Source organism: Prunus persica, chromosome G2, assembly GCF_000346465.2.
Source record: "Prunus persica cultivar Lovell chromosome G2, Prunus_persica_NCBIv2, whole genome shotgun sequence".
NCBI classification, from domain to species: Eukaryota; Viridiplantae; Streptophyta; class Magnoliopsida; order Rosales; family Rosaceae; genus Prunus; species Prunus persica.
Window position 1 is genome coordinate 19,073,730 of NC_034010.1, and position 24,276 is coordinate 19,098,005.

Here is a 24,276-nt window from a genome sequence, read left to right on the forward strand (position 1 = left end):
CCGGACTACGCCTCCTTCATTTTTTCAAGTTTTTTTTTCCCTAATGTTATGTTAGTTTAATTGAAGTTTTAAATCAATTCAACTTTTTTTAATTTAAAAAAGCTTTATACGTTTTCAAAAAAAAAAAAACCAATCATGTTCATATTTAACGACTATTTTAACTGGATGGACTAAATTGGCTAATGATCATAAACACAAGGACCGAATTGGCCAAATTAAAAACACAGGGATTAAATTGGCCATTGTGCTAAAACACAGGGACCATTTTGACACTTAAGCCAATTTTCAATTACACCCATATTAAATCAAATAAAAAAAGAATGCATTTAATGATATATTATAAAGTAAATTGTTAATGGGGACAAAATGGTTATGAAATTTTTTTAATTTAATATTGGCTCATTTTCTCAAACTTTCCTATGATAAGGGAAAATAAAACCCAAGTTAGGAGGATGACTTCACTTTTCCCCTACTTTTTCATGAGCCAGGCAACGATTTCTCATACCTAGGCTTACCAAACATGGGAAAGCAATTGATTTTCCATCTCCAAGTCTCCTTTCCCATGAACCAAACGGTCAAGTAACACATTGGTGTGAAAGTAACATTTTCTGAAATCATTTCACATTGTTAACCAAACTAATCAACTTAAACAAAAGAAAAACATTTTGTGTTGGGATTTATAGTTTCACTAGAAGAGTATATCACATACGCATGGATAGAGCTTGACTCTCCTTATCCTTTCCCCCCTAATTCCAAACGAAAAATAATAATAATATGAAAGTATAAAATAAAAATATATGAAAGGATATAATTTGTACCATTGTGGAGTTAATCTCTTAGTTCTACCCTCACTCAAATATCTTTAGAAGACTATTATTTCCATTCTTAAAAAAGCTTTGTACAATTTTTTTTTTCCCTATCAACAATATTGAGTAGAGTGGAATCAAACATTTCACATGTGCAAAAGTGAATGCTCCTAAACACTTGCGTTACAGATCGTCTTATATTTCTTATGAATGTAATGTGTATGTATGAATAAGTGAAGGTAATTTTAAATGACATAACTTCTCTTTTCCTATTACCATCAAGATATTTTTTTCGTTTACTTAGAAGCTTTGGGTCTAGTGATCTTTTTCTTCTTAATTTTGGAAGAATATCAAGTTCAAATCCCTGTGATTGAAAAAAAAAATATATATATACATTAGTTTCTGATTAAAAAAGCATATGCTAGTTTTTTGTGTGTGTGTGTGGGGTTATAATCGCAAATTATATGCAAATAAGTATTAGAGATGAGAAAATGAAAAGTTATACAACTTAATAGAAAATGTTGGATATATTAGGTATGTGCACTAAATAATATTATATTGAGAGAGCACAGGACACCACGAGCTCCATAGAACAAACGCCAACAATAAATTGAGCATTTCAGATTAGGTTCCCACACACACTCTCTATCTCTGCTCTTGTGAGTTGCGGCTAGGGTTTTTCTCTCTCTCCTCTCCTTCTCTCCTTCTCTAACCCCTAAAGATTCAATCTTTCAGATCTGTTTCTCTCTATAATCTCGAAAGCATCTATATCTCAATACATAAATGGATATATTGGTAAGGTAGGGTCTCTCTGTCGTCTTTGACAGCAAGAATCTCAAGAAGTTAGGGTTTCTGTGGTGGGTATATTGTGAAAATGGCGACCATGAACCCATTTGATTTGTTGGGTGACGATGATGCCGAGGACCCGTCGCAGCTACTCGCAGCCCAGCAACAGAAACTGGCTGCGGCACCCAAGAAGGCTCTTCCGGCTCAGAACAAGTCGGGGGCTCAGGGTCAAGAGACCAAGCCGGCTAAGCTGCCTTCCAAGCCTGCACCTCCTGCTCAGGCTGGTGAGATTTTTGGTTTTGAGCTCTTGCTCTATATGTAGTTCTAAGTGAATGAGTTGTGGGCTATTTTCTTTGTATTCTGCTTGGCTATTTGGTTTTTGTGAGGTTCTTTGGGTCTTTGTTTATAGACTGGAATTGATAGTACTGATGAAGTTGTGATTGGAGATGGGTTGTCTTCTTTTTGTTTTCATTTGGGTTCTATGGAATCCTGGCTTCTCTGTTCTTTTCTTCATTTAGTTGTTTGTGAAACTGACTTTTTTTTTTGTGTCCTGGCCGTTTATTTAGATTTGGGTTTTTGTTTTTGTTTTTCGTTTTTTCGTTTTCCTTGAAGTTGAATGCTGTGTGTCCTTAAATGTTCTCAAGAGAGAGGGAATATATGAAGTGGATTGGTATTTGTTACATACATTGTAGGCATAAGAATGTATACACCCACGCCTGCACATAGATTTTGTACACAAATATATGTCCGTGTTCTAGTATATGCCTATTAATTGGCATATGTACAATACACGCATGCATATTTTATTAGATGAATAATGGTACTTTCATTTAGACATGCATGCTTTGCGTGCAAAAATACACAAAAGATATCATTCAGATTAACAGTTTTGTATGCATGTGTATGAATTGATTAATAGTGTGGTTTACTTTGTTCCTCTTGTTAGATATATTGTCCTGTGGGTGACCAAGTGGTACTGGTGTTTATGTTACGATTATGTTTAGGAAAATATTATATTATGTTTGCATTTGAAAATACATTTTGAACCTCCTTGAATCCCATAAAAGGTAAAACCATGGAAATTTTTGTTTTGTTTTCTTTGGTCCTCTTTTTTGTTTGCTAAGTGGGTAAAAATAACAATGTGGAAAATTGTATTTCACTATTTTGTTTGCTAAAGGATATTCCGTTTTCAAATGGTTCTTTTAGAGACAATGACTACATGTTGCTTTTTCACTGCTATATATGATTTATATAGTGTTCGCCCTTAAGCTGGTGTTGAAATGTACCAGTGAAACCTTTCCTGTGCCTATTATGAAAATTCAAATTTTTTTCGAGGGCATTTTCTGTGATGTTTTTCTTGAAGTTGCCCCTTCTTACTGTTGTTTACTTAATTGTTTCTTTTTGAACAGTGAGGGAAGCAAGGAATGAAGCTGGTGGAGGTCGTGGAGGTGGACGTGGACGTGGATATGGATATAGCCGTGGACGCGGTGGTGGTGGGTACAATCGTGAATCACCCAATAATGAAAACACATTCACCAACAGTGGAGCACCTGCCGGCCAAGGTGCTTTTGAAGATGGTGATGGAAATCAGTCTGAAAGGCGTGGCTATGGTGGACCTCGTGGCCCTTACCGTGGTGGTCGCCGCGGTGGTTTCGGAAATGGGGAAGTCAGTGACGGGGAACGCCCTCGCAGGGTATTTGAACGTCGTAGCGGAACTGGGCGCGGGTAAATATTAATTTTGTAGTCCATTTTAATCTGCTATATACTTTCACTTCTGGAAAGGAGAATCTTTGTTTAATATACTTTCAACTTCTTTTATTCTGTTTGCAGAAGTGAAATCAAACGTGAGGGTTCTGGTCGTGGCAACTGGGGATCAGAAACAGATGAACTTTCACAGTAACTGCATCTGTTTTACAACCCAATTGCATTATCACTTTAAAATCTCTTTTCCTACCTAGGTTTCTCTTGTTAAGATGCTGTCTGTTTTTGTTAGTCTCTCCCTGATGTTTATCATTCTTCATACTTAGGGTGATCGAAGAAGTTGCCAATGTAACTGAAAGGAATTTGGGTGATGAGAAGCCTGTGGGAGAGGTAGATGCAGCAGATGGAAACAAGGAGACACCTGCTAATGAACCGGAAGAAAAGGAACCTGAGGATAAGGTGAGTGGCTTCCTTCTTCATTCTAAATTTTCCACTGGAATTTCTTTTGATAACTAACTCAAAGATGAATAGTTTCTGTAAATTAGATATTTTGTTGTTCTTCAAGAACTCTTACCATGATTTATCACAGGTCAATGTCTCATTTTCCAGTATCTGTAAATTAGAGCGTTGTCTTGCCCACTTATCAACAACTTAGTATATTATCCTAGCTTTTCAGCTTTGTGTTTACCCAGCTTGTTATTTTGTCATGGTTTGTGAATAGGAAATGACTCTTGAAGAGTATGAGAAGGTGCTCGAAGAGAAGAGGAAAGCCCTGCAGGCACTTAAGACTTCTGAGGAAAGAAAGGTTGACACTAAGGAATTTGCATCTTTGCAACAGCTATCAAACAAGAAGGGCAATGATGATATCTTCATTAAATTGGTGAGATCTGATTATCCTTTTTATGTCTCTAAGTTCACGTTCATCTTGTGGAACTTAACATCTCAATAACTGTCCATGCCTTTTGACCTTTTCTTCTTTACAGGGCTCTGACAAGGATAAGAAGAAAGAGGCTGCTGAGAAGGAAGAAAAGTCCAAAAAGGTACGATAGCCTAACCCTTTTTTTTGGTCGAAACGATAGCCTAACCTTGCCTGGAATTTACATCCTATCTATTTATTTATTCTCTATCTTGGCACCTTATAGGCCTATGGCCTTCTAGGAGGACTATTCTTGCTTTCATTTACCTGTTCTGCCTTTTTTTGTTGCCACTTTGGCGGTGGAGGTTGTTTAATCCACCGGCCTTGTGGAAACTATTGCACTGGCCTTTGTGATAATGTGTGTGCTGGCCTTAGTGGACCAATGCCCATGCTTTAAAGACGTTATGGTGCAGATTTATCTACCATGCTTGCTAGAAATACCTTTATGTTCTCTGTTTCTTAGATGGAAAAATGATGTAGATTTGTGCACCTCTTTCTATTACACATATTGATTGGGATTGTCTTAGCACGCCAAGTACTTACAGGGATGACCCATATGTGTTGGCCTCTGTTACATCTGCTCTTGATTCCCACCCTTTAGGAGTCTGCACTGCACATCTGTGTCTGCATATTTAAGTGCTAGCAATGCCGATGCTTTTAGTGTAGCAATGATGTATGTTGGACTGTTACATCCCCTCTTGATTATCACCCTTGATGAGTTTGCACTGCATCTGTGTTTGCATATATGTTAGCTTCTTTTTTTATTCCAAATAGAATCCAGTTTCCCTCCTACTTTGGCAAGGGGTTTTCTCCAGTGGAAGGTGAGTGCTGTATGATTGTTGTTGGATGTGAGTACCAATCTATTAGTGGTTTCACCAGTTGATTGTTACTCGAATCCTACAACAATGCCATAACACTCATCCTGCATTGGAGGAATAATCTTTCTTGTAATACGTAGTTGAATGGAACATAGGGTGACTTTATTCGTCTCCCATCCCGTACTGTCTGTTCACCAGAATCTCTAGTTAATGCTTTATTCCTATCATTAGAAGAGTTCTTATTCACAATAGGAACATAAACAAAATAATGTTGGGAGATGAGCTGATATCCAATTCCTTAGTCCATTAGCAATCTTTGCAACAGATCTCTTGTAGTGTGCCTGTTTAGAATTTTGTTGAATATCTTGTGGGTGTAGAAACAACCATGATGTCTAAAATTGATTGGATGTCTTAGGTAGCGTGGTTTGAATCACTTACAAAGTTCAAAAATCTTATTTTTGTTTGCCTTTTGCAATTAAATTTCTGAATTTGATTAAAAAGTATTACTAAAAATTCCTTTCCCAACTTTCTGTTATATTTTGCTCTGCATGACACAAGACATTGTTTTTCACTTCCACCCTATGACTGAGCAGAATAGCATTTCTGTTACTTGTGTGACATTGTGGTAAATGTTTTTGGTGATTTGCTTTGTAATGTTAACTGAGATTCTTTCTCAATGTATTTCTTGTTTTCTTCATGGGTGATTCTGAACTCCTCTCTTTTTTTTTTTTTTTTGGTTTGGTGGTCCTAGTCTGTCAGCATCAATGAGTTCTTAAAGCCTGCTGAAGGAGAAAGGTTCTACAACCCAGGTGGGCGTGGCCGAGGGCGTGGTCGTGGTCCCAGGGGAGGGTTTAGCAACAACTACTCTCACGGCAGCGCTGCAGCACCATCCATTGAAGATCCTGGGCAGTTCCCAACCTTGGGGGCCAAGTGAGATTCTTAAGAACCCGACTTACAGTCTCGATGACATTCGATTTTTGGGTTCTTTCCTTTCGTCTGATGCAGGAAATTGACTAGAATAATTGGATTTCCTGTATTAATTTTTTTTTTTAAAAATTTATGACTTAAAATTGTAAATTTCAGTTTCATATGTACCCCCTAGTAGTTTTTGTTTTCTTTTTTTCTTTTTCTATCCTTATGCAATGTTACTGATTTTCTGACTTTGGGGCATGTGAAAGGATTTATTCGTTACCAGATATAATCCTTGACAAGTTTTGTTTTCAATACATGTTCGACTCTTTTTCGTTTATCTGGATTCTGGAACCAGGCAGTACTTGGTTCCCTGGGAGTCGAGTTTTCACAATTTTCTTCTCTTGATACATGGAAAATGATAAATGTTTTCATCTGTATGTCCTGAAAGTGTCTTTGATGCCTCTTTTGAAGTATTCCCCCCTAGACATGATCTCATTCAGATTCCTTTCACTGTTCCGTTCCCACTGTCAAGCTCCAAAAGTTATCTACTGAATTAATGTTCTAAGGTCTAGGCAAGACAACGTAACGAGGTGGATTGAACTCCCAGGGAGGATCAAATCTCGCATTGTCTTATCCCTAATTTTCCTTGGAAATTAGGAACTTGATTTTGAAGGGTGTGTAGGATAAAGTTAAAACTCGCAAGTACTTTACTGAGTAACACTTTATTGTAAAGTGTTTCACTAAATATACCTTTGAGTACCTTTAGAGTAATGTTTTATTTCTTTTACGAGTTTTAGGTCACAAGTTAACCGAACTTTACTTACTAGCATGCTAAACTTTTACCATCTTACCATTTTCGTAAATACATTGTGTAATTTTTTTTTAGTCTTTTGGAGTGTCAGTTTAAATTTAGTTTTCACCTTCTAACTTTGATCTAGTACTAAATGAAAAATAGTAATTTGATTGATTCTAATATTGAAAATACTTTTAATCCAGACGACATTGGCCACAATCTACCCTTCACAACTTGATGTCGTAGCCTGGTACTTACAAAGAAAAAGTGTGGCTTTGAATTAGGCAAATAACTCTTTAATTTTGTACCACATTTACCGATCATTTATCTAATAATAGTGTAACTACTTGTAAAAGCGAAGTCCTACCTATGCAAGAGATGTGGTTAGCAATATTCAAGAAATATGCAATATTTTCCGTATTGATCATAAAACGCGCTTGCTGTATACTTTTTTATTGGACCAGTATGGGTAGCATTGAGGATTGTTTCCTTAAATCATGTCATTATGTGATCATTCCTTGTATTAACAAAACCTCTTTACATTTTTTCTGTTGAATCAACACTCGAGATTTTCAAAAGATGATATTCTTGGTGCTTCTGTTCCATAATTCACTGCATCTTTGTTCTCAAGACGAATTGAATTAACCAAAACTGAGGCTTAAAGTAACTTTCAGGCTGTAATTGGAAACCAGAGTTACAAGCACAATAATAATATTCAACATTGAGCAAACACTGCAACATCAAAGGCTATATAGCTCCCTCCTCCGCATTAATTCAATCTTCAAAACAAAGCCCCTTCTTTGGTCCTGGTGGTGGTGGTGTATTGAAGCCAGAACTGAGGTCTCCGTGGCCGACCAGTGTCTCGGAGGAGGCAGAGGCAGGCTGCAGAATCAGAGTGATGGAGGAGGGAGACACCTCACTCTTACAATGAGGGCACTCCGGATGGTCGAGGCAGAAGATCTGCAACCAATTTGGAAACAAATCCCACAAAACAAATGGCCACATGAATTCACCGCCGGCTCTCTTGCCATTTTCAAGCACAAATTGCAGTCGAAATAGGAAGCACATCTTGGTGGAGACAATGGCTCTGGAGAAGTAGCGTAGGAGAGTGAAGAATATGATGGACCGAACTCGCTCTGTGGGCTGTTGATCTCATCAAGTTCCTGGCTTTCTTGTTCATCATCATCATCTTGATGATGGGTAGAGCTTGAATCATCACTTTCATGGGTAGAAGATGAACCACGAATTGATTGAAGAGCAGAGCTATCAGACTCAAAAGGGTCATACTGAGGACCAGTGTTGCTGCCTTCCATGGGAGAAGAAGAAGCATCACAAGGACTGCAAAGCTTAACTTCAGAACAAGATTCAAAACCAGAAGCAGATTCATCTTCATCCATGAGATCATATTCTTCTGGTTCTGGGATTCTGAAGTGGAAAATCTCAGGGCGCTTCATAACTCGCATCCTTGGCTTGCTGCTTTGAAACCCACGCTTGATCATACTTTCCTTGTTGGAAGCCATAGATGAAACTAATCAAACCCAAACCCAGAATGCCAAGAAACGCAAAGAAATTGAACACCCAAAAAAGAAGCCTAATCAAGAACCAACCCAAAGCCAAATTCAAGAACAAATGACCACCCACTAAACTTAGAGGGGTTTCTTAAATAGTAGGGTTGTGATTTCCCAATTGACTTCCAAGTCTACTAGGATTAGTTGTACGACTAGAAATCCTTGGTCTCCAAGTTTTCCATAGCTGTCACCTTTTTCATTTTTCCTTTTGCTAAATAACCCTTTTCATTTAAAAATAAAATAAAATGACCCATTTCATTCCTGGGGAAAAAAAAAGGTTTATAAGGCTGGGTTGCGCAGAGTAGAGTAACTTTTGGGCCTAGACACAAATTACGCTATTTAACTCCCTTATCTATTTCTTTTTCGTAAAAAAGAAGCCAAGCGTTAGTGGCTTCTAGCTTAGTTAGTTGAGTTATTCCATCTATAGTTAGAGACTTAAAATCCTGAGACACTGATGAATATTTGTGTAAATCTCCCTTCCCATCGCTTGTATTAGAAAAAAAAAAAAACTGAGCACATCAAATTTCTATCATTTATTTTCATCTTTTGCTTAAGCTAATTAAAGTAACCTCTCTCTCTCTCTCTCTCTCTCTATGGATTTGATTAAGAGATTTTGAGGTAGCAAATCATCTTAAAGAACATTAACTGTTACAAGTGAGCTTCTCAGTTTATTAATTTCACTTGCTCATGCTAAGTGGAAAATTTAATTGTATTATATTTACTGATCATATGTAACACAAGTCGGTTCTATCTATACGAGAAATGTGATTAATTAGCAATATCATATGTGGCATTACTCGATTTTGTCAATGAAGGTTATTTTTATTGAAATAAAAAACAATTAGAAACTCGAGGGGTTTCTAATTGGACACTGAGCATAAGCTTGACGGGGTTTCTAAATTTACTCAAGATATATATATATATATATATATATATATGTATATATAGGTTAAAAGAGTGGAATACTTCATTAGAAACCACAAGACAGCTTGAATCATAGCATCAAGCCAAACTGGTACATCTTCTGCCAATAAAACTTTTTATTGGAAAATAATCCTTTTCGATTTTTATAAAAAAGAAAGGCCTTTTTAATTATTGAAAAAAAAAAAATATTGTTCGGTTGGAAACAAAGCCCAAAGGTCGAATAAACGTATATAGGTCGAATAAAATATTGCCTCCTCCCTTTTGTAACAAAAAAAAAAACATAGAAAATAAAAGTAAATTTAGAGGCTCCCTTTTCTCTATCAGAAGCCCGCAGAAAAAAACCGTGCACAAAGATTTATATAATTTCACATCTTCTGCTTCAGTTAAAGTAAGCTCTCTCTCTCCCCAAAATTTTCTGATTATTTTTGTTAAAATATTTTGCTGTTTGTTATTTGAATAACCTTTTGTGCCTGTTAGCTGTTTGTGAGAAGTTCTCTGATGTAATTTTCTTTTTGGGTTTTTGCTTGATAAGCGCCAAGATTCACAATTCTAATGATCTGGGTTTGCCGCGTTATGGAGAAAGTTTTTAAAATTAAGGAAAAGGGTTTAGCTTTCAGGTTTTCTTATATAATTTGAACTTGCCAAAGTAAGAGTCTTTTGGAAAGTTCTCCATTAATCAGCTTGTGTGTCTCTATTATCAATCAGTTTTTGTCAGATATATAATGAGAAAGAGGAAGGTAAGACCTTGAAGAAAAAGTGGAAATAAATATTACACTTGATGTTGAACATTTGTGCAAGGGTATTAGGTTTCTATTGGCTCACATATTCAGCACCTTCTATAGAGAAAGCCTAGAATGAATTTGGAATTTTTTTCTCTAATTCTTAAATCTATCCGCCACGCTCAGGCTTGGTGATGAATTAAACTTGAAAGATTAAAGCCAAAACGAAGGCTATTTAGTATGTAATGTATATCTAATTTTAAACATAAATAAATATATAGTTCATTGCTTGCTCTACTGCAATTTCTATTGTGTTTATGTAGTTCTCTCACTCCTTGGATACTATCTACATATACCAGAAAGAAAGTCATTTCTTTCATCTTGTTAAGTTCTATTAAACTGTGGCTCATCCCATTCTCAGTTCTGTTAATTGTCAATTTTCCTTACAGTTAATTATGGACCGCTGGCGTGGAGTTCTAAAGGTCCCATTGAACCCTAGTGCCAGTTCCTGCTACCGAGTTGCAGCATCTCTTTGCCTTTCACGTACTTCCAAAACACTAACTGTTAGTTCTGTATACTCAACCCTTTGAATAACTCAAAGACATGCAAACCTTTGTTTCCTATCTTCAACTGAATTCTTCTGAAACATTCACACCTTAGTCAGGATAGCTTCTTTCTCCCAAAAATGTTAGAAATATATGACTACTAATTTCCTATGAGGCGTAGTGTATGAATTCTGAATGTATCTTCAGGACAGATCTTAAACCCTTGCTATATTTTTTCTACTATCTGACTTTGGAAGAATGAAGACTTGACTATGTCTTAAAATTTTCCTGGGAGACAGGTTCCTTCAGCAAATGCTATCTTTTTCAATGGAGATCGAGTATCAGGCACTGGGAATCCAGTGATTGAGAGGCTATCTGACATACAAAATATAGCTGAAATACTGGTCTCGAAGATTGGTGATTCAACCAATGCTTGGGTTATTGATGCTTCTGTTTTCAATGGGCCTTTTGCTGTGTATCATGACTTTGTCCCATCGGCTAATCAATGGGGAGAGCCGAAGTCATACTGCCCTGTTGGATCTCCAGCTTTTGGGTCAATTATTTCGCTCTTATCAAGTTGCCTTCAACAGGTACATATTGACCTGACGTTGTAGTGTTTCTGCCATCATTATTTTTCTTGGTTATTAAATCACTCAAGTCTACTTTTTGTGTGGAAGAGGAGTGTTCAGGCGATGAAATATGCTCTGTGTAATATCAATGATTGTCAAAATTTAAACTGGATAGACTGAGGCTATACTTAAAAGACTCATCCTTCTTTTGAACTCTGAATCACTCTTAGCGGTAGATGGTTCTCATCTCTAAACTTTTGACGGTTGCAGGTCAAGAATGACATTGCGCGAGGGAAAGAATTGCTTAAACCAGGAATATCCGCATCACATTTTGATCTACCTAAAACATTATTCTTTGGATTCAGCAAGGGTGGCACTGTACTTAACCAGCTAGTTACTGAGCTTGGCTTCTCAGATGTTAAACCCTCTGGAGATCCACCAATCTTGGAGGAAAAGGAAATTGGTGTCGAAGACGAGATTCATATCATACCTAGAACAAAACAAAGCCTGTTAAACAGCATCAGAGAAATTCATTACGTGGATGTTGGATTAAATTCCCCTGGTGCATATATCACTGACCATAGCATGATTGAGAAAATCCCCAAATGCCTAATGCAAGGGGCTAGAGGAATCAGTTTTGTCCTTCATGGAACTCCCAGGCAATGGTGTGACAGCAGACGACCTTGGATACGCAAAGAAAAAGACAAATTGGTTCATCTGCTGGAGTCCGAATCTCAGAGAAGTGGAGGAAAATTACAGGTGTTTGAGAAATTTTATTTTGCTGATAGGCCCCCGGATTTGCAGATGCATTTTGAAGTAATTGATAAATTGGATTTGAGTTAACAGCTGTAAGTAGACCAAGATTATTGTAATTATGTTGTAAAAAAAAAAAAGTAAATGGAAATATTCATTGGAAAACTTTTTATCATTCTTTTATACTAGTGATCTATAAGACTGAAGGCCTCGTATTCTGATTCATAGGAGAAAAATGTGGATTGCAACTTCTGTTATATGTGTGTGTGTGTGTGTGTCTGTGTGTCTGTGTATCACAGCCTTTGAGTCCCAAATGTGTAGCTTGCTAAATTTGAAGTTGCCAATAACATCAGGGGAGTTTAGATATGCAATGAAAAAGATAGATTGGTTCTTGTGCTTCAATCTGAAGCTCAGAGAAGAGGGGGAACATTATAGGTGCGAGATATTTTAATTTTGCCGATGGGCACCTGATTTGCAGATGCAATTTGAACTAAATAAAAAAGTGGATGTGGGTTTAAATTTGTAAACTGTCATCGTTTAATTGTATTAAGAAAAAGAAAGTAAATGGACTTTGCAATTGTATTATCATTGGCTTTTTGATTACATTATGAAAACATCATGATTGGCAAAAGTGGCTTTTGCTTCATTGTACTATAAACAAAATATACAATATATCTTGTACTATTAAGCTTCCTGCAGCACCCAAAGCTCTCCGCATTGACTGAATCTTCAAAAGCAAAGCCCCCCCTTTGATCTTGGTGGAACATTTAAGTCAAGGTCTCTGTTGCATACCGGTGTCGGCCTAATCGGAATAATCGATGAATCAAGCACCTTACTATGACAAACAGGGCACTCCATTTGAGATGTGAAAAAGTGCAGCCATTTGTCCAAACAATCCCCACAGAACAAATGACCACATGGTGTCACCACTGGCTCTCTTGCCATCTTCAAGCACAGCTTGCAGTCAAAATAGAAAGCAAGTCTTGGTGGAGACGATGGCTCTGGACTTGCAGGGCAGAATGGAGCGCCAAGTTCATGGCTTTCTTGCTCATCATCATCATGATGATGATGGGTAGAGCTCCAAGCGTCCGGAGGTGAGGTAGAACATGAACCACCAACAGAATGAACAGCAAAGCTATCAGACTCAAAAGGGTCGCCGCCATTGTTGCTACCTTCCATGGAAGAAGAGGCCTCACAGGGACTGCAAGGCTTAATTTCAGAACAAGACCGGGCAACAGGTTTATAACCATAGGCAGATAATTCTTCTTCATCCATGAGATCACATTCTTCTGGTTCTGCTTCTGGAATTCTGAAGTGGAAAACCTGAGGGGGCTTCATAACTCGCATCCTTGGCTTGCGGCTTTGAAACCCAACCTTGATCACTTGTGGCCTACTTTCGTTCAAAGAAGCCATAGATTCACGGCCGGGCTGACCAAAACAGAGCAAACCCAGAATGCAAGAAGTGGACACTGAGATGAGAATAGAGTTGTAGGGTTTCTAATTTCCTACAGATATCAGGTATATATAGGTATTGGGGTTTGCTTTCGAGATCCTAATTCCACTAGGAAAAGTAAGATTTCGTGGTCCGCAAGTTTTCAACGGCATATGACCGTTGTAATTCTTGTATTTAGCCTTATTTTTATTTTTAAAAAGACCCTTTTGATTTTCAGAAAAAATAATATTATAAATCATAAGATTTAATACACACGTTTAGAAATTCCTTTAACTTAATTTTCGACACAAAATCACACTCTCCCCAAAATACCCTAATTATCTTTGTCTTTATATATGTACTTTGGTAAAGATAGGAAAGTTTTCAAGACGAGCTCTTTTGTAAATAGGAATCAGAATTGAAGCATTCTTAACAAATCTTTCATCCCGGATCAAATTCTCTCTGAGCTTCTCTCACTTATGGCAAATTCAAAGCAAGTCCAGGCTTTAGACCCAGTAACTGAAAAAAAGCCAAGTCTAGGCCCAAAGAGGCTTTCTTTGTTTGCTGCTCAGCTGCTGCACATACAGCGCACATTGGTTAAATATTTTTTTCTAATTCTCTGTCCCAAAACGTTTGGGACCAGGGCAAAAAATAGAAAGAAAGAAGAAGCCTTACCCACAATCTAGAATAAACGCTGATAAGGTGCAAGGTGTTTTATTTCATTCCACAGTTTTGGTCCAAGCCTTGACAAAAACTAGTAGTAGTCACCGGGTTGGGCTAGAATCTTTCAGTATGTTTCTTTATTTTATTTTTCTGGTGCTATCTGTTTTGCATCAGGTGTTGGTGGCTTTGACTGTAGCTTCTAGCCTCCATCCACCTATAGCTGTATATTTAACCCGCTTTTGAGTCTGATTTTTCAAACCAGCCAAAGTATAAATATCTGGTTCCACCCTTTGGCCTCTTGTTTGCCCTTATTTTATTGTCTACTTAATATCGTGCCGCCATAGCCCAATTGCTCTAAAGAGAAAACATCATCTGGCACAGAAAAACTGGTGCCACATTAAGCCAGCAACAACCCATACCATGTGCCCTAATACGTATATTTGCTTTAATGCATACAGTGCACAATAGAAAGTTTGGTTTTTAGTTTGTTTTGTCCCTATTCGTGTGTAAGCAAACCCAGCAACCAACCACCCCCCATGTGATTCGCAAATACTATAAAAAGTCTAATACCAAACAAGGAAAAAACTGCCCCATGCATGTGATTGATTAGCTCAAAACTGCCACATTACAAATCAAAAAACAAGCTCAGAAACAAGAACCCAGACTAACTTGTTGCATATAATAAGTGCATTTACTTGTTTGTTTGCGAGTTTCTTTTCTCTTTGTATTTTCCGATGCTTGTCTCAATGAGAAGCTCAAAAGGCATCAGTTGAGAGCTTTGAATGAATTCATGACCAAAGCTGTCCTCATATATATGATGGCTAAGCTAGCTGTGATCAAACAGAGCCAATAGCTTTTTGCATATCCAAGCAAGCGGTTTTGCACATACGCAATAGAATAGAAATCGGAACGAAGATAATTGACTTCTAGGGAAAAGAAACTCTATAATCTGCTAGAGATATAAGATATATATTTTTTATATAATCATATTCTTTTTTAAAAAAATTAATGGGTAATATTGATGAAGCAAATGAAAAAGCTGTTTCCTATGAATTAGTGAAGAAGCAATAGGGGGGGATTGAGCTCGAAAAAGAATCCAGGTAAACAGACCAGGTTGGTTTTGCATGCAGCCTGCAGAGTCTGGATTAAACTTTTTTCTTGAAATTTCTTTTAAACTTACTTAATCACTCGCTATTTCTGCTTCTCTTTCTCCCCTTGTTTTAAATATTTTTTTCTTTCAATGGTTATGTAACTTTGACGGAGCTGAAAATGAAAATTGCTTTATCCTATTAAAGGGGGGAGAGAGAGAGAGAGAGAGAGAGAGAGAGAGAGAGAGAGGGAGAGATTCATTAGTTGAAAATTTCAGTATTTTTTTCTATTTTTGAAAATTAATGTTGATCAATTATCCGTAATTAATCATTAGTTGAAGTTTGAATTGTAATAAGAACAAATTTTTTTTTAACCTCCCAATCAATTTCTCTTAAAAGCATATTACTACAAATAATGTAATTTCTTTCAATCTTTTTTTGCATGCACACTTTCACGGAGAAATAATTATATTTTTATTTTAAGAATATTTTTTTTTCCCTGTTAATTGTTATTGGTTATTTAATATATGAATAATAGCTGGAAAGTGAAGGTTTTTATTGCTTTTTTTTTCTTCTTCCAATTTAAAGAAAATGGTTTCCTAAATAATATTGAACCTTCTCACTAAATAAAAATTAAATAAAATATGCCAACGAGTCTAACTCAATAAACAAGTACCTTAACTTGCAAATCAAGGTTTAAAATTCAAACCCCCGTATCATTATTTGTTTTGTATATGTAAGAAATTTGCCTCAACCTTTAATTCTTTGAAATATTAATGGGGCAAGAGTACGATTAATAGTGACTTAATGAGTAGCTCAAAGGAAATTCATAGGCCGAGCGGACTCAAGAAAATCTTGATTGCATACGTGTTGGGGTTGGAAGGACCCATCCACGATAGTGAAATTGGAATGATTCAAAGTGGGGTCAGAAACGTGTTTGTAAACAAACTGTGATTTGATCCAAGGTGACAAAGACCTCCACCTAAACCATTCACGATAGTGAAATTGGGGAATTTATTGGTGGAACATAGAGGGCTATAAAACATGAGCCCACACCAATTGGGGAATTTTTAGGTCCTCAATTATCCTCTTTTTTACTTCAAACCATATCCCCTCCGTTCTAATCGCCAAAGCCATCGACCCGACTGTTGAGAGCATCCTCCATTGTGTTAAACTTGAGTAATGCTCCTATTGTAATTTTCTGAAGAAAAAATAATTTCCACCCAGGAAAAATTGTTATGGCAAGAAGTGAATCATGAAATTGGGCAAGTTCGAAGGCAAGATTTACCTAAGTTGTTGCCTGAGCAAGTTGACGTCATATTAATGTCAATGTGAAGTCAGCGACCAATTTAAACACCAAAAAAATTGAAAAAAAAGAAGAAAAAACCCTTTGCCATGACACAACGGATGAAAGTGCTCTTAAGAGGCATAGGTGGTATGTGAATTAGCTATTTCTAGCCTTTCCTTTTAGTAGTTATAAGCTAGCCACCAAATGGGCAATTAAGCTTGTAATAGATATTTTGTTGTAGAGAGAGTTGCTCTCATGGTGAATCAATTGCAAAAATAGAGAAATCAGTCTGGATTTCTCTCTAAAGCTACATCTCTGAGTTCCAATTCCAAAATTCTCTTTCTCTTATCTGTGCATAATCTCTTGAGTGATTTGCTACTAGTATTACCAAAAAATTCCAACACATTGAAGATCGTAGATAGCAAAACAAATTTGAAAGATCTAGTGCCTCACAACTCATTGCCAATTGGTTTTGAGTTGGATGTTGATATTCTAACATAGTATCAAAGTTAGGTTATTTACTTGATAGGCTCAACGACCCCACGTACTCTTATGTCAGTCGATAAAAATTGTCCACATATTAGGAACATAAGACCTCACATGAGGGGATGTATTGAAAGAATCCCATATTAGATATGAAAATCTAACATAAAAAGTTTAAAAGATTATGAACCTCTCTATTCAATATTACCAATTGATTTTGAGTTGAAAACTCATGTTCTAATCAACCACCTCCCTAATTGGTGCTGGTGTTGGCCCGGGATGGTCTGCCTTGTCCTTACCTTTTTGATTTTGCTTCGTATTTTTTGTTATGTTTCTTTAGCAGTATCATTGTTAGTTGCTTTTATATGCCGGGTTGTATCTTGGCTTCCATGTGACTTACCTATTTGGTGTACCACTATACCAAATAGGAAAAGACCCAAAAAAATAAAAATTCTATCGGAAAAGACCGCTTGGTCGGTTATTGTGGGTCGACGATGGTACCACTACAATCACAATCAAAGGTTATAAATGTCTTTTCATCTTATGAGGTGCTTTTAGTTTTCCAATTCTTAATTATATGCTTAAGCAAAACTAGAAAGATCCAATTGGAAATTGATGACTGTCCATCCAAACTTGGTAATTTTTTTTTAGAAAAGAATCACCATAGTACAAGATATTGATATCGTGTCTTCCATAGATGCTTTAACAGTCAAGTTCACTACTAGGTACTAGCTTTGTTGAAATGTAATAGCAAGTTGAAGTTCTCAGGGAGGAAATGTTGCTTATTAAAATGATGATTTCGTGACTGTATGAGAAATATTAGTTATGAGTCAACTTTATAAATTTTATACACTAGGTGACATTTTGGAATCTTATTACATATAAAAATAAATGAGGAATCTTAAGCCCAGATGCGATGGTGGGGTTGACAGTGTTGCTTCTTTAGGTGATGGCAGTATGGTATGATTCATTTAGGTTTATGTGTTATTTCAGGGTCTGGTTATTTTGAGTTTGTGGACTTTATAGTAGTTGTTAGCGAGTCTGCTTTAGTTTCGCATCAAACATCAATAGACGAATCAAAACTTTTAGAATTTGATTTAGCATCTCTACACATTGTTTTGAATTGTTTACCTTTTTTTTCTCTCATATTTTTCTATCTTTTGCCCTTACTCTATGTTGTTCTACTTCTTCTCAACCAACTCTGCAAAACAACCTGGTTCCACGTACACTTCCTTTCTTGCGTAAGAGCTCTCACGCCCAATCCTGAAACGTGGCCCCTCTGGCATATGTTTGATTGACAAGTTCATGCCGACCGCCAAATAATCACACGGGGAGCTTGTTATGTTTTCCTATTTAGATCGGTGCACTAGATACTAAGTTATATCAGGTTTTGATAAGAGTTTAAATTAAGTTATATCTTGAGGCCCAAAATCTTATGAAATAAGGAAGGGTTTTGAAGCCCATTAAGGATAACCTATTTTATTTCCTCTTTGCGTGAACCGATTAAGTGGGCTTGAAGATTAGTCAAGTCGGCCCTCGGTGATGAGTAGAGACGACTTAACCTAGCCCTATATAAGCTTAAGACCCTGCTCTCATCAGACACGTTCTCTAACCCTATTCTCATCATAAAGAGAAAGCTAAAACAAATTCTGAGAGAGAGCAAAAGCCTTGAGCTGTTCCTGTTTTTGCTAGGATTGTTGCTACTACGGATTGGATGAGTTCAAAGGTTGTGTACTTTAGGAAGATGGCTCCAGGTATGTGTTCATGTCTTTACGTATTTCAGATTGTGTTAAAGAAATCTAATAGAGCTCTCTTATGAATGTCACTCAAACCCGATCAAGTGTTCTTGCTTACAATTTTGATTGCACCAATTAATTCCACATCCGTATGATTGGTGCAGTATCCTTTATTGAATCTCAAATAAATATTAGGACATGAATAGAGAAGGTTACACCCTATTCAATATTTTCGAAGTTACCATGAATATGAATCATGTAATTTAAGGGTCCATTTGATAATTATTTCAATTTTAGTTTTTAGTTTTTATTTTTTGTGCTAGAGTATAGAAGAAAAAGAGGGAGAATAGAAGTGAGAATGAAAGTGGAGATTGAGAGGGAAAGATGAGAGGGGAGGATAGGAGAGAAGAGTAACAAAAGTGAAAATAAGAACTAAAAACTGAAATCTATTTAGTTCTTGTTTTTACTTTTGTTACTCCTCCCTCCCATCCTCCCCTTTTATCCTCTTTCTCAATCTCATCCTCACTCTTATTTTCCTCTATACTCTAGCACAAAAAACAAAAAACAAAAAAGTTTATCAAACAAACCCTAAGTTTTTAAGTCATTTAAGTCATTTTTTTTCTCATTGGTGGGTACTTATATCTAAAGACGGAGCAAAAAAAAATTTATCGACATGGAGTATATATATATTTCTTTTGATTAAGGAGGTGTTGCAATGGGATGTGCACTAATTTTATGGGATGAGGTATCCTAATTTTCAGAAAATATAGTGATTTGTTTTTCAATTTTTATACAATTAATATTGGAGATGGGGAATCGAACTTATGACTTCGCATACATAAGTAAATTTTTTAAACACTTAAGCTATAAGTGTGAGCTCACCCTAGTCTAAAAGTAGCTCCGCCATTATTATAACTAAATTGATTAAAATCATTTGTTCCAAGTTCAATGATGACATCTCTCCTCAATTGTTGTTATATAGAGAGGGTAATGCTAGACTTACTACATTATGTATCACATCTCTAATAAAGGTAGGCTCCACTTCTATTAAAAAGATGATACACAATGTGGTATAAAAATATGATAAGCCTATCATTTTCCATATAAAAAGTCGCTTGTCCTTACGGGATATAAATTGGATCTTTTGTTTGTTCATGATACGTTGAGACTTAAACAGCCGTATGAGTAGTCACACGCCAGGCCATCCCAGTCTAAACAATTGTGTTAATATATCAGATATTTTGGGTCTAGAGTTAATCTCAGCCGTTAATTGATATAGCCATAGACAGTGGGATGTTGCATCACATACCAACATGGCTCTCTCTCTCTCTCTCTCTCTCTTGAAGGCTTTCTTCGTCTCTGTAAGACTGTAACTGAGAAGGAAAGGGATCGCCAGTGAATTGCAGGAACATAAGGAATAAAGTGGGGCAAGTTTTTAGATAATTTGAACAATCTGTAAGTGACCTTACTTTCTCAGCAAATTCTACAAAAGGAAGTTACTTGTACTCGATTTAATTTCCACCAATTTTGAGTTTTTTTTTTATATATTTAATTTCTTGGTCTTATTAATTTGTACAATATTAGATTTTCATCCTATTACAATATCAGATCAAATTAATGAATTAACTATTACAATATTGGATATTTTCCAAATCTAGAGCAATTAATTGCCGGACATTGAGTTCTAGAACTAATAATAATGATAGCTAGATGAACAAATAAGAAAGATTTATGCTTAAATTAATATGTTTATTTAAAATTAAAGCACAAACTTGACTTTGATTCCTAAACAAAACTACATTAATAAAAAAAAAAAAAAATACATATAATTCTAGCTACTTTATGGATTTTAATTCTGTTTGAGTGTATCAATAAACCTTCCATTAACTATATCATTGTTTGTGATAAAATCCAGAAAGTCTCTGAAGCTGAACTCTTTGTAAGACTGTGGATGTTGTTTGTCCACGAGCATTGGTGCAGGCCCTACTTTCTTGTCCAAAGGAAGACTGTGGAGACTTGCAATGGAAAGTCTACTTTTCTCAGCGCTAACTGTTGCTCTGTGCAGAACACTTTTGTAATGTCCATTGCTCAGAACCTCCATTTGGTCTCCCAGCTGAACCAAGAGAGCTCCTTCGATGGCCGGGACCGATTGCCAGTTGCTGTTCTGGTCCTTGACCTGAAGCCCTGGACAACTTTGAAGCAGGATGGTTATGGAGCCATAGTCTGAATGGGGAGGCATTCCTAAGGCAAGCTCTGGTTCTGGACATGCAGGGTAGCAATTCACAGCCACTAGTTGGGACCCACTTTCAACTTCTTCTTGTAAGTACTTAGGGTTTAGCCCCAAGCTCTCTATGACAAGCTCCATTATTTGCTCTTGTAGCACTTGCACAGCCTTGGCATAGTTTCCCATCTTCTCTCTGTCATAGAAATTTGCAGACGTTTTAGACTTTAACTTAATTTAATTGGGGTAATATTAGTTTCATTGACGAGCTAGCTAGCTAGGTTGCCTCCAAATGTACTGGCAAGAATTAATAATTTTCAATAGAGTTTCGAAAAGAATGTTTGGTTACTTACTTGTAACAAGAAGGATTTGATGGCCAAAGATGGATCCATTTTGAAATAGGATGGGAATAGTGCTTAATGAAGTCTCTCCAAAAGTGAACCCTATCCACAACATGATTTATACTTGTCCCGTACCTTACAGGTGCATGAACGCTATCCGAACCTAGAAGCATCTTTTCCTCAAGAGGCAGGTTGAAGAACTCGTTTGCAGCACTTAGGGCATCTTCCATGACCGAAGACGGGATTCCATGGTTAACCACCTGAAAAGAGGATATCCGTTAACATAAGAGTTTAATAGGTTAGGTAAGTAATCATGAGGGAGGCGCTACTCGCGCTCTCATGTTAAACTTACACGCTCTAAGCGCGCGTGAGTGTAAAAGCACTCCCGGATTGGAGCCAAAGAGGGAATTGAAGAACAACACACACTAGCGATCTTCAAATTTTAATAATAATAGTAATCGCAATCGTGTATGCATGCAACGTAAAACAAAAACAAACAATCGTAACGTAAGTAGAAACGAGATTACGTTTAAAGCCAATAATTAATGAAATTTTGTCAGCCACCTTCACATACATGAGGTGCAACAATCAATAGATGTAATACTAACTAAAAATTCTAATTTTGAAATCAAAATAACGATTCCCTATACATGTAGCTAACAATATGTACCTGAAAGAAGCCAATTTCCTTAGAAGCCATCCGAATATTGTTGATGATTTGAGGCCTAAGAGAAGGGCTTTGCAAGGAGGAGAGGTCAACAATGGGAAGAGTGGTAGAGAGCCTAGAGGAAGAAGGGTTTGGGCGTAGTGAAGGAGGAAGAACATAGCGTTGAGGCACATGAGGCACCCCCAATTTGGTAAGTGTTAGTGCACTTGTAAATGAAGCTTTTGTTTCTGCTTTTGATGATGAGCTCTTTCCCACAAGGTGACCTTCCATATTTTCTGTCTTTAATTTTTGAGAGAAAGAGAGGGAGAGGCTTCTGCTATACATATACTATTTGTGATATGGGTGCTATATTTATAAGGTGAACTTGAATAGTAATACTACTCTTACCACATTTGTATATCATATTCTCACACCATCTTATGTCGCACATGAAGTGGATAGCCACATCAATTAAAAAAATGTCAATAAATCATAAAATAAAAGAAAATGTTAAATTAATTTTAATTGATGTGGTTGTCCACTTCATCTACCACATAAAGTGATATGAGAATGTAATATACAAATATGATAAGAGTAGCATTATTCATACTAAAAATGTTTTTTGCTTTTGTGCACAGTTGCAATGTATTGGAGAAGTTTGTATGGAATAATAGTAACACAAAAGTGCTTTTTTTTGGGGTACATAAGTAAACGCAGCTTGAGTGAGGGAAGCATTTGGAACCAAGTGGTGCAAAATTTTGGGTTGATTTGATACAAGGCAGCCCATCAAAGCCGTGCTAAATTTCTGCTAGAAAGGGACCCACAAGTTAAATCTTGTTTATCTTTGTCTTTGTTTTTATTTTTATTTTTTTATGTCTTGCAAATAATCTGCTGGAAAAATGGAGAGGAAAGTGAGCTGCTAATTTTATGCAGGTGGGTGGGAGGAGGTGGAGGGAGTGTATTTCACGCGCCAGATGAGAGAGGGCTGTTTTGTAACGTCAGAGAGGTTTTAAGAAGAAAGAGAAGGGAAATGTTTGTTTCTGCCGTATTATATTGCGACGCAGTTAACCTATCATTTGACCAAATTACTGCAATAGCCTCCGGATTTCAAAAATCACAATGCAGTAATTTTTTTTTTTTTCTTCATTCTATGGTATAGTCTGCCTCATCAATGGGCATGCACTTGAACAAAATTGTTATGCTTATAGTATGAATTAGACCACTTTTCAGTCATAATTCATTATGATTTCATGAGGTGATTATATTCAAGCATTTGTTCGATAACTATTTCATTTTTTTATTTCTCTTTTTGTTAAAAAAAATCTGATGCTAAAATAAGATCATATGAGAGATGAGAAACTCTTTACGAGTTTGAGAATTGGGAATAGGAAATACCTATCAGTAGAAAAGCAAATCTCGCTCAACTTCTACCAGGACACATGGTCATAGTGTCTCCCAAATACCCTTAAATCCAAAGCACCAATTGATAATAATTCCACAAAATCAACACCTACATCCCTCAACACGAAGATCTAATGGAGATCCACATCATCAACCCCAAAATTGCAAATACACAAATATACAAAGATCCAACTAAAAAGGTCAGTATAAAGACCTAAGAACAAGTAGGAATGAGACAAATTTTGCAAAACACAAGGGAGAAAAAAGCCCAATGGATATAATAATGTTAACAGCTTTCTTAATCGAATTTGACTAACTCGCATAGGGCTCGTCAATGGGCAGGGCTGGGCTAGCCCGGCCCAAATTTAATGGACTTGGGCCGGACTTTAAAGAGAAGAAAGAAAATATCGGGCTGGGCTAGGCCGAGTTTTTTTAGAAAATTCAAAGCCCAAGCCCGACCCATGAGTCGGGCTTGAGAAAGCCCATCGCGCCGGGCCAGGCTGGGCCGGATTTTTTTAGAAAATTCAAAGCCCAAGCCCGACTAGACTCGCGGCTAGGCCGGGCCGAAACAGGCCTACTTCATTCGAAAAAAATCATAAACTTAATCATAAGGGCATTTTAGTTCAAATTTGAGATTAAACTCACTTAATTCCAATATTTTCACATCAAACTAAATTTATAAAACACCTAATAAAGTCACACAACTTAATAAGATTTTTCACAAAATAATAAAATCAAGTATTATTTTTGAGGTTATTACATAATTAGACCGTAACACGTTAAGAAATGATTTTAAAAAAAGATATATTTTTTTATAGGATTGTATGAATAAATATGCAAATGTTTGGTGATGTGTTCAAGAAAAGCATGATTATATTTGGTGGTACGATTATGTTTCGTGATATGATTATATTTGGTGATATGATATGTTGTTCATCTTATTTATATATATAATTGTTGTATTAATAATTGACACAAATTAATGTGCTAATCATCCAATTATAAACTAGGAATGAGTAAAGAAAAGTAAATGAAATGAAACAAATTATATATGTGATTTAAGTGATATAATAATAATCCTAAACTCTTATTTATACATAATTATATATGTATGCGGGCCTAACGGACCGGCCTTTTGTGGGCGGGCTGGGCCGGGTTTTCTTGGGC

The 24,276-nt window shown here is 36.5% G+C and overlaps 4 protein-coding genes across 4 annotated transcripts; 2 read left to right on the forward strand and 2 right to left on the reverse strand.

Annotated features, from left to right (window-relative positions):
- LOC18787199 (RGG repeats nuclear RNA binding protein A) lies at window positions 1,283-6,274 on the forward strand. Its single transcript, XM_007218093.2, has 7 exons — window positions 1,283-1,876; window positions 3,002-3,317; window positions 3,423-3,488; window positions 3,620-3,752; window positions 4,015-4,173; window positions 4,277-4,333; window positions 5,779-6,274. The coding sequence occupies exons 1-7, from the start codon at window positions 1,681-1,683 to the stop codon at window positions 5,959-5,961; spliced, it is 1,110 nt and encodes a 369-aa protein (XP_007218155.1). The 5' UTR covers window positions 1,283-1,680; the 3' UTR covers window positions 5,962-6,274.
- On the reverse strand, window positions 7,217-8,828 carry LOC109947078. The gene has a single exon (XM_020556481.1). It carries the CDS (start codon window positions 8,250-8,252, stop codon window positions 7,623-7,625), a length of 630 nt encoding a protein of 209 aa, XP_020412070.1. The 5' UTR covers window positions 8,253-8,828; the 3' UTR covers window positions 7,217-7,622.
- LOC18784767 (UPF0565 protein C2orf69 homolog) lies at window positions 9,412-12,058 on the forward strand. The gene is made up of 4 exons (XM_007218282.2): window positions 9,412-9,612; window positions 10,393-10,506; window positions 10,788-11,078; window positions 11,328-12,058. Exons 2-4 carry the CDS (start codon window positions 10,399-10,401, stop codon window positions 11,898-11,900), a joined length of 972 nt encoding a protein of 323 aa, XP_007218344.1. The 5' UTR covers window positions 9,412-9,612; window positions 10,393-10,398; the 3' UTR covers window positions 11,901-12,058.
- LOC18784940 (protein DMR6-LIKE OXYGENASE 1) lies at window positions 19,964-22,360 on the reverse strand. Its single transcript, XM_007219775.2, has 3 exons — window positions 21,733-22,360; window positions 21,075-21,322; window positions 19,964-20,917 (listed from the first exon to the last, which is right to left on the reverse strand). Exons 1-3 carry the CDS (start codon window positions 22,051-22,053, stop codon window positions 20,350-20,352), a joined length of 1,137 nt encoding a protein of 378 aa, XP_007219837.2. The 5' UTR covers window positions 22,054-22,360; the 3' UTR covers window positions 19,964-20,349.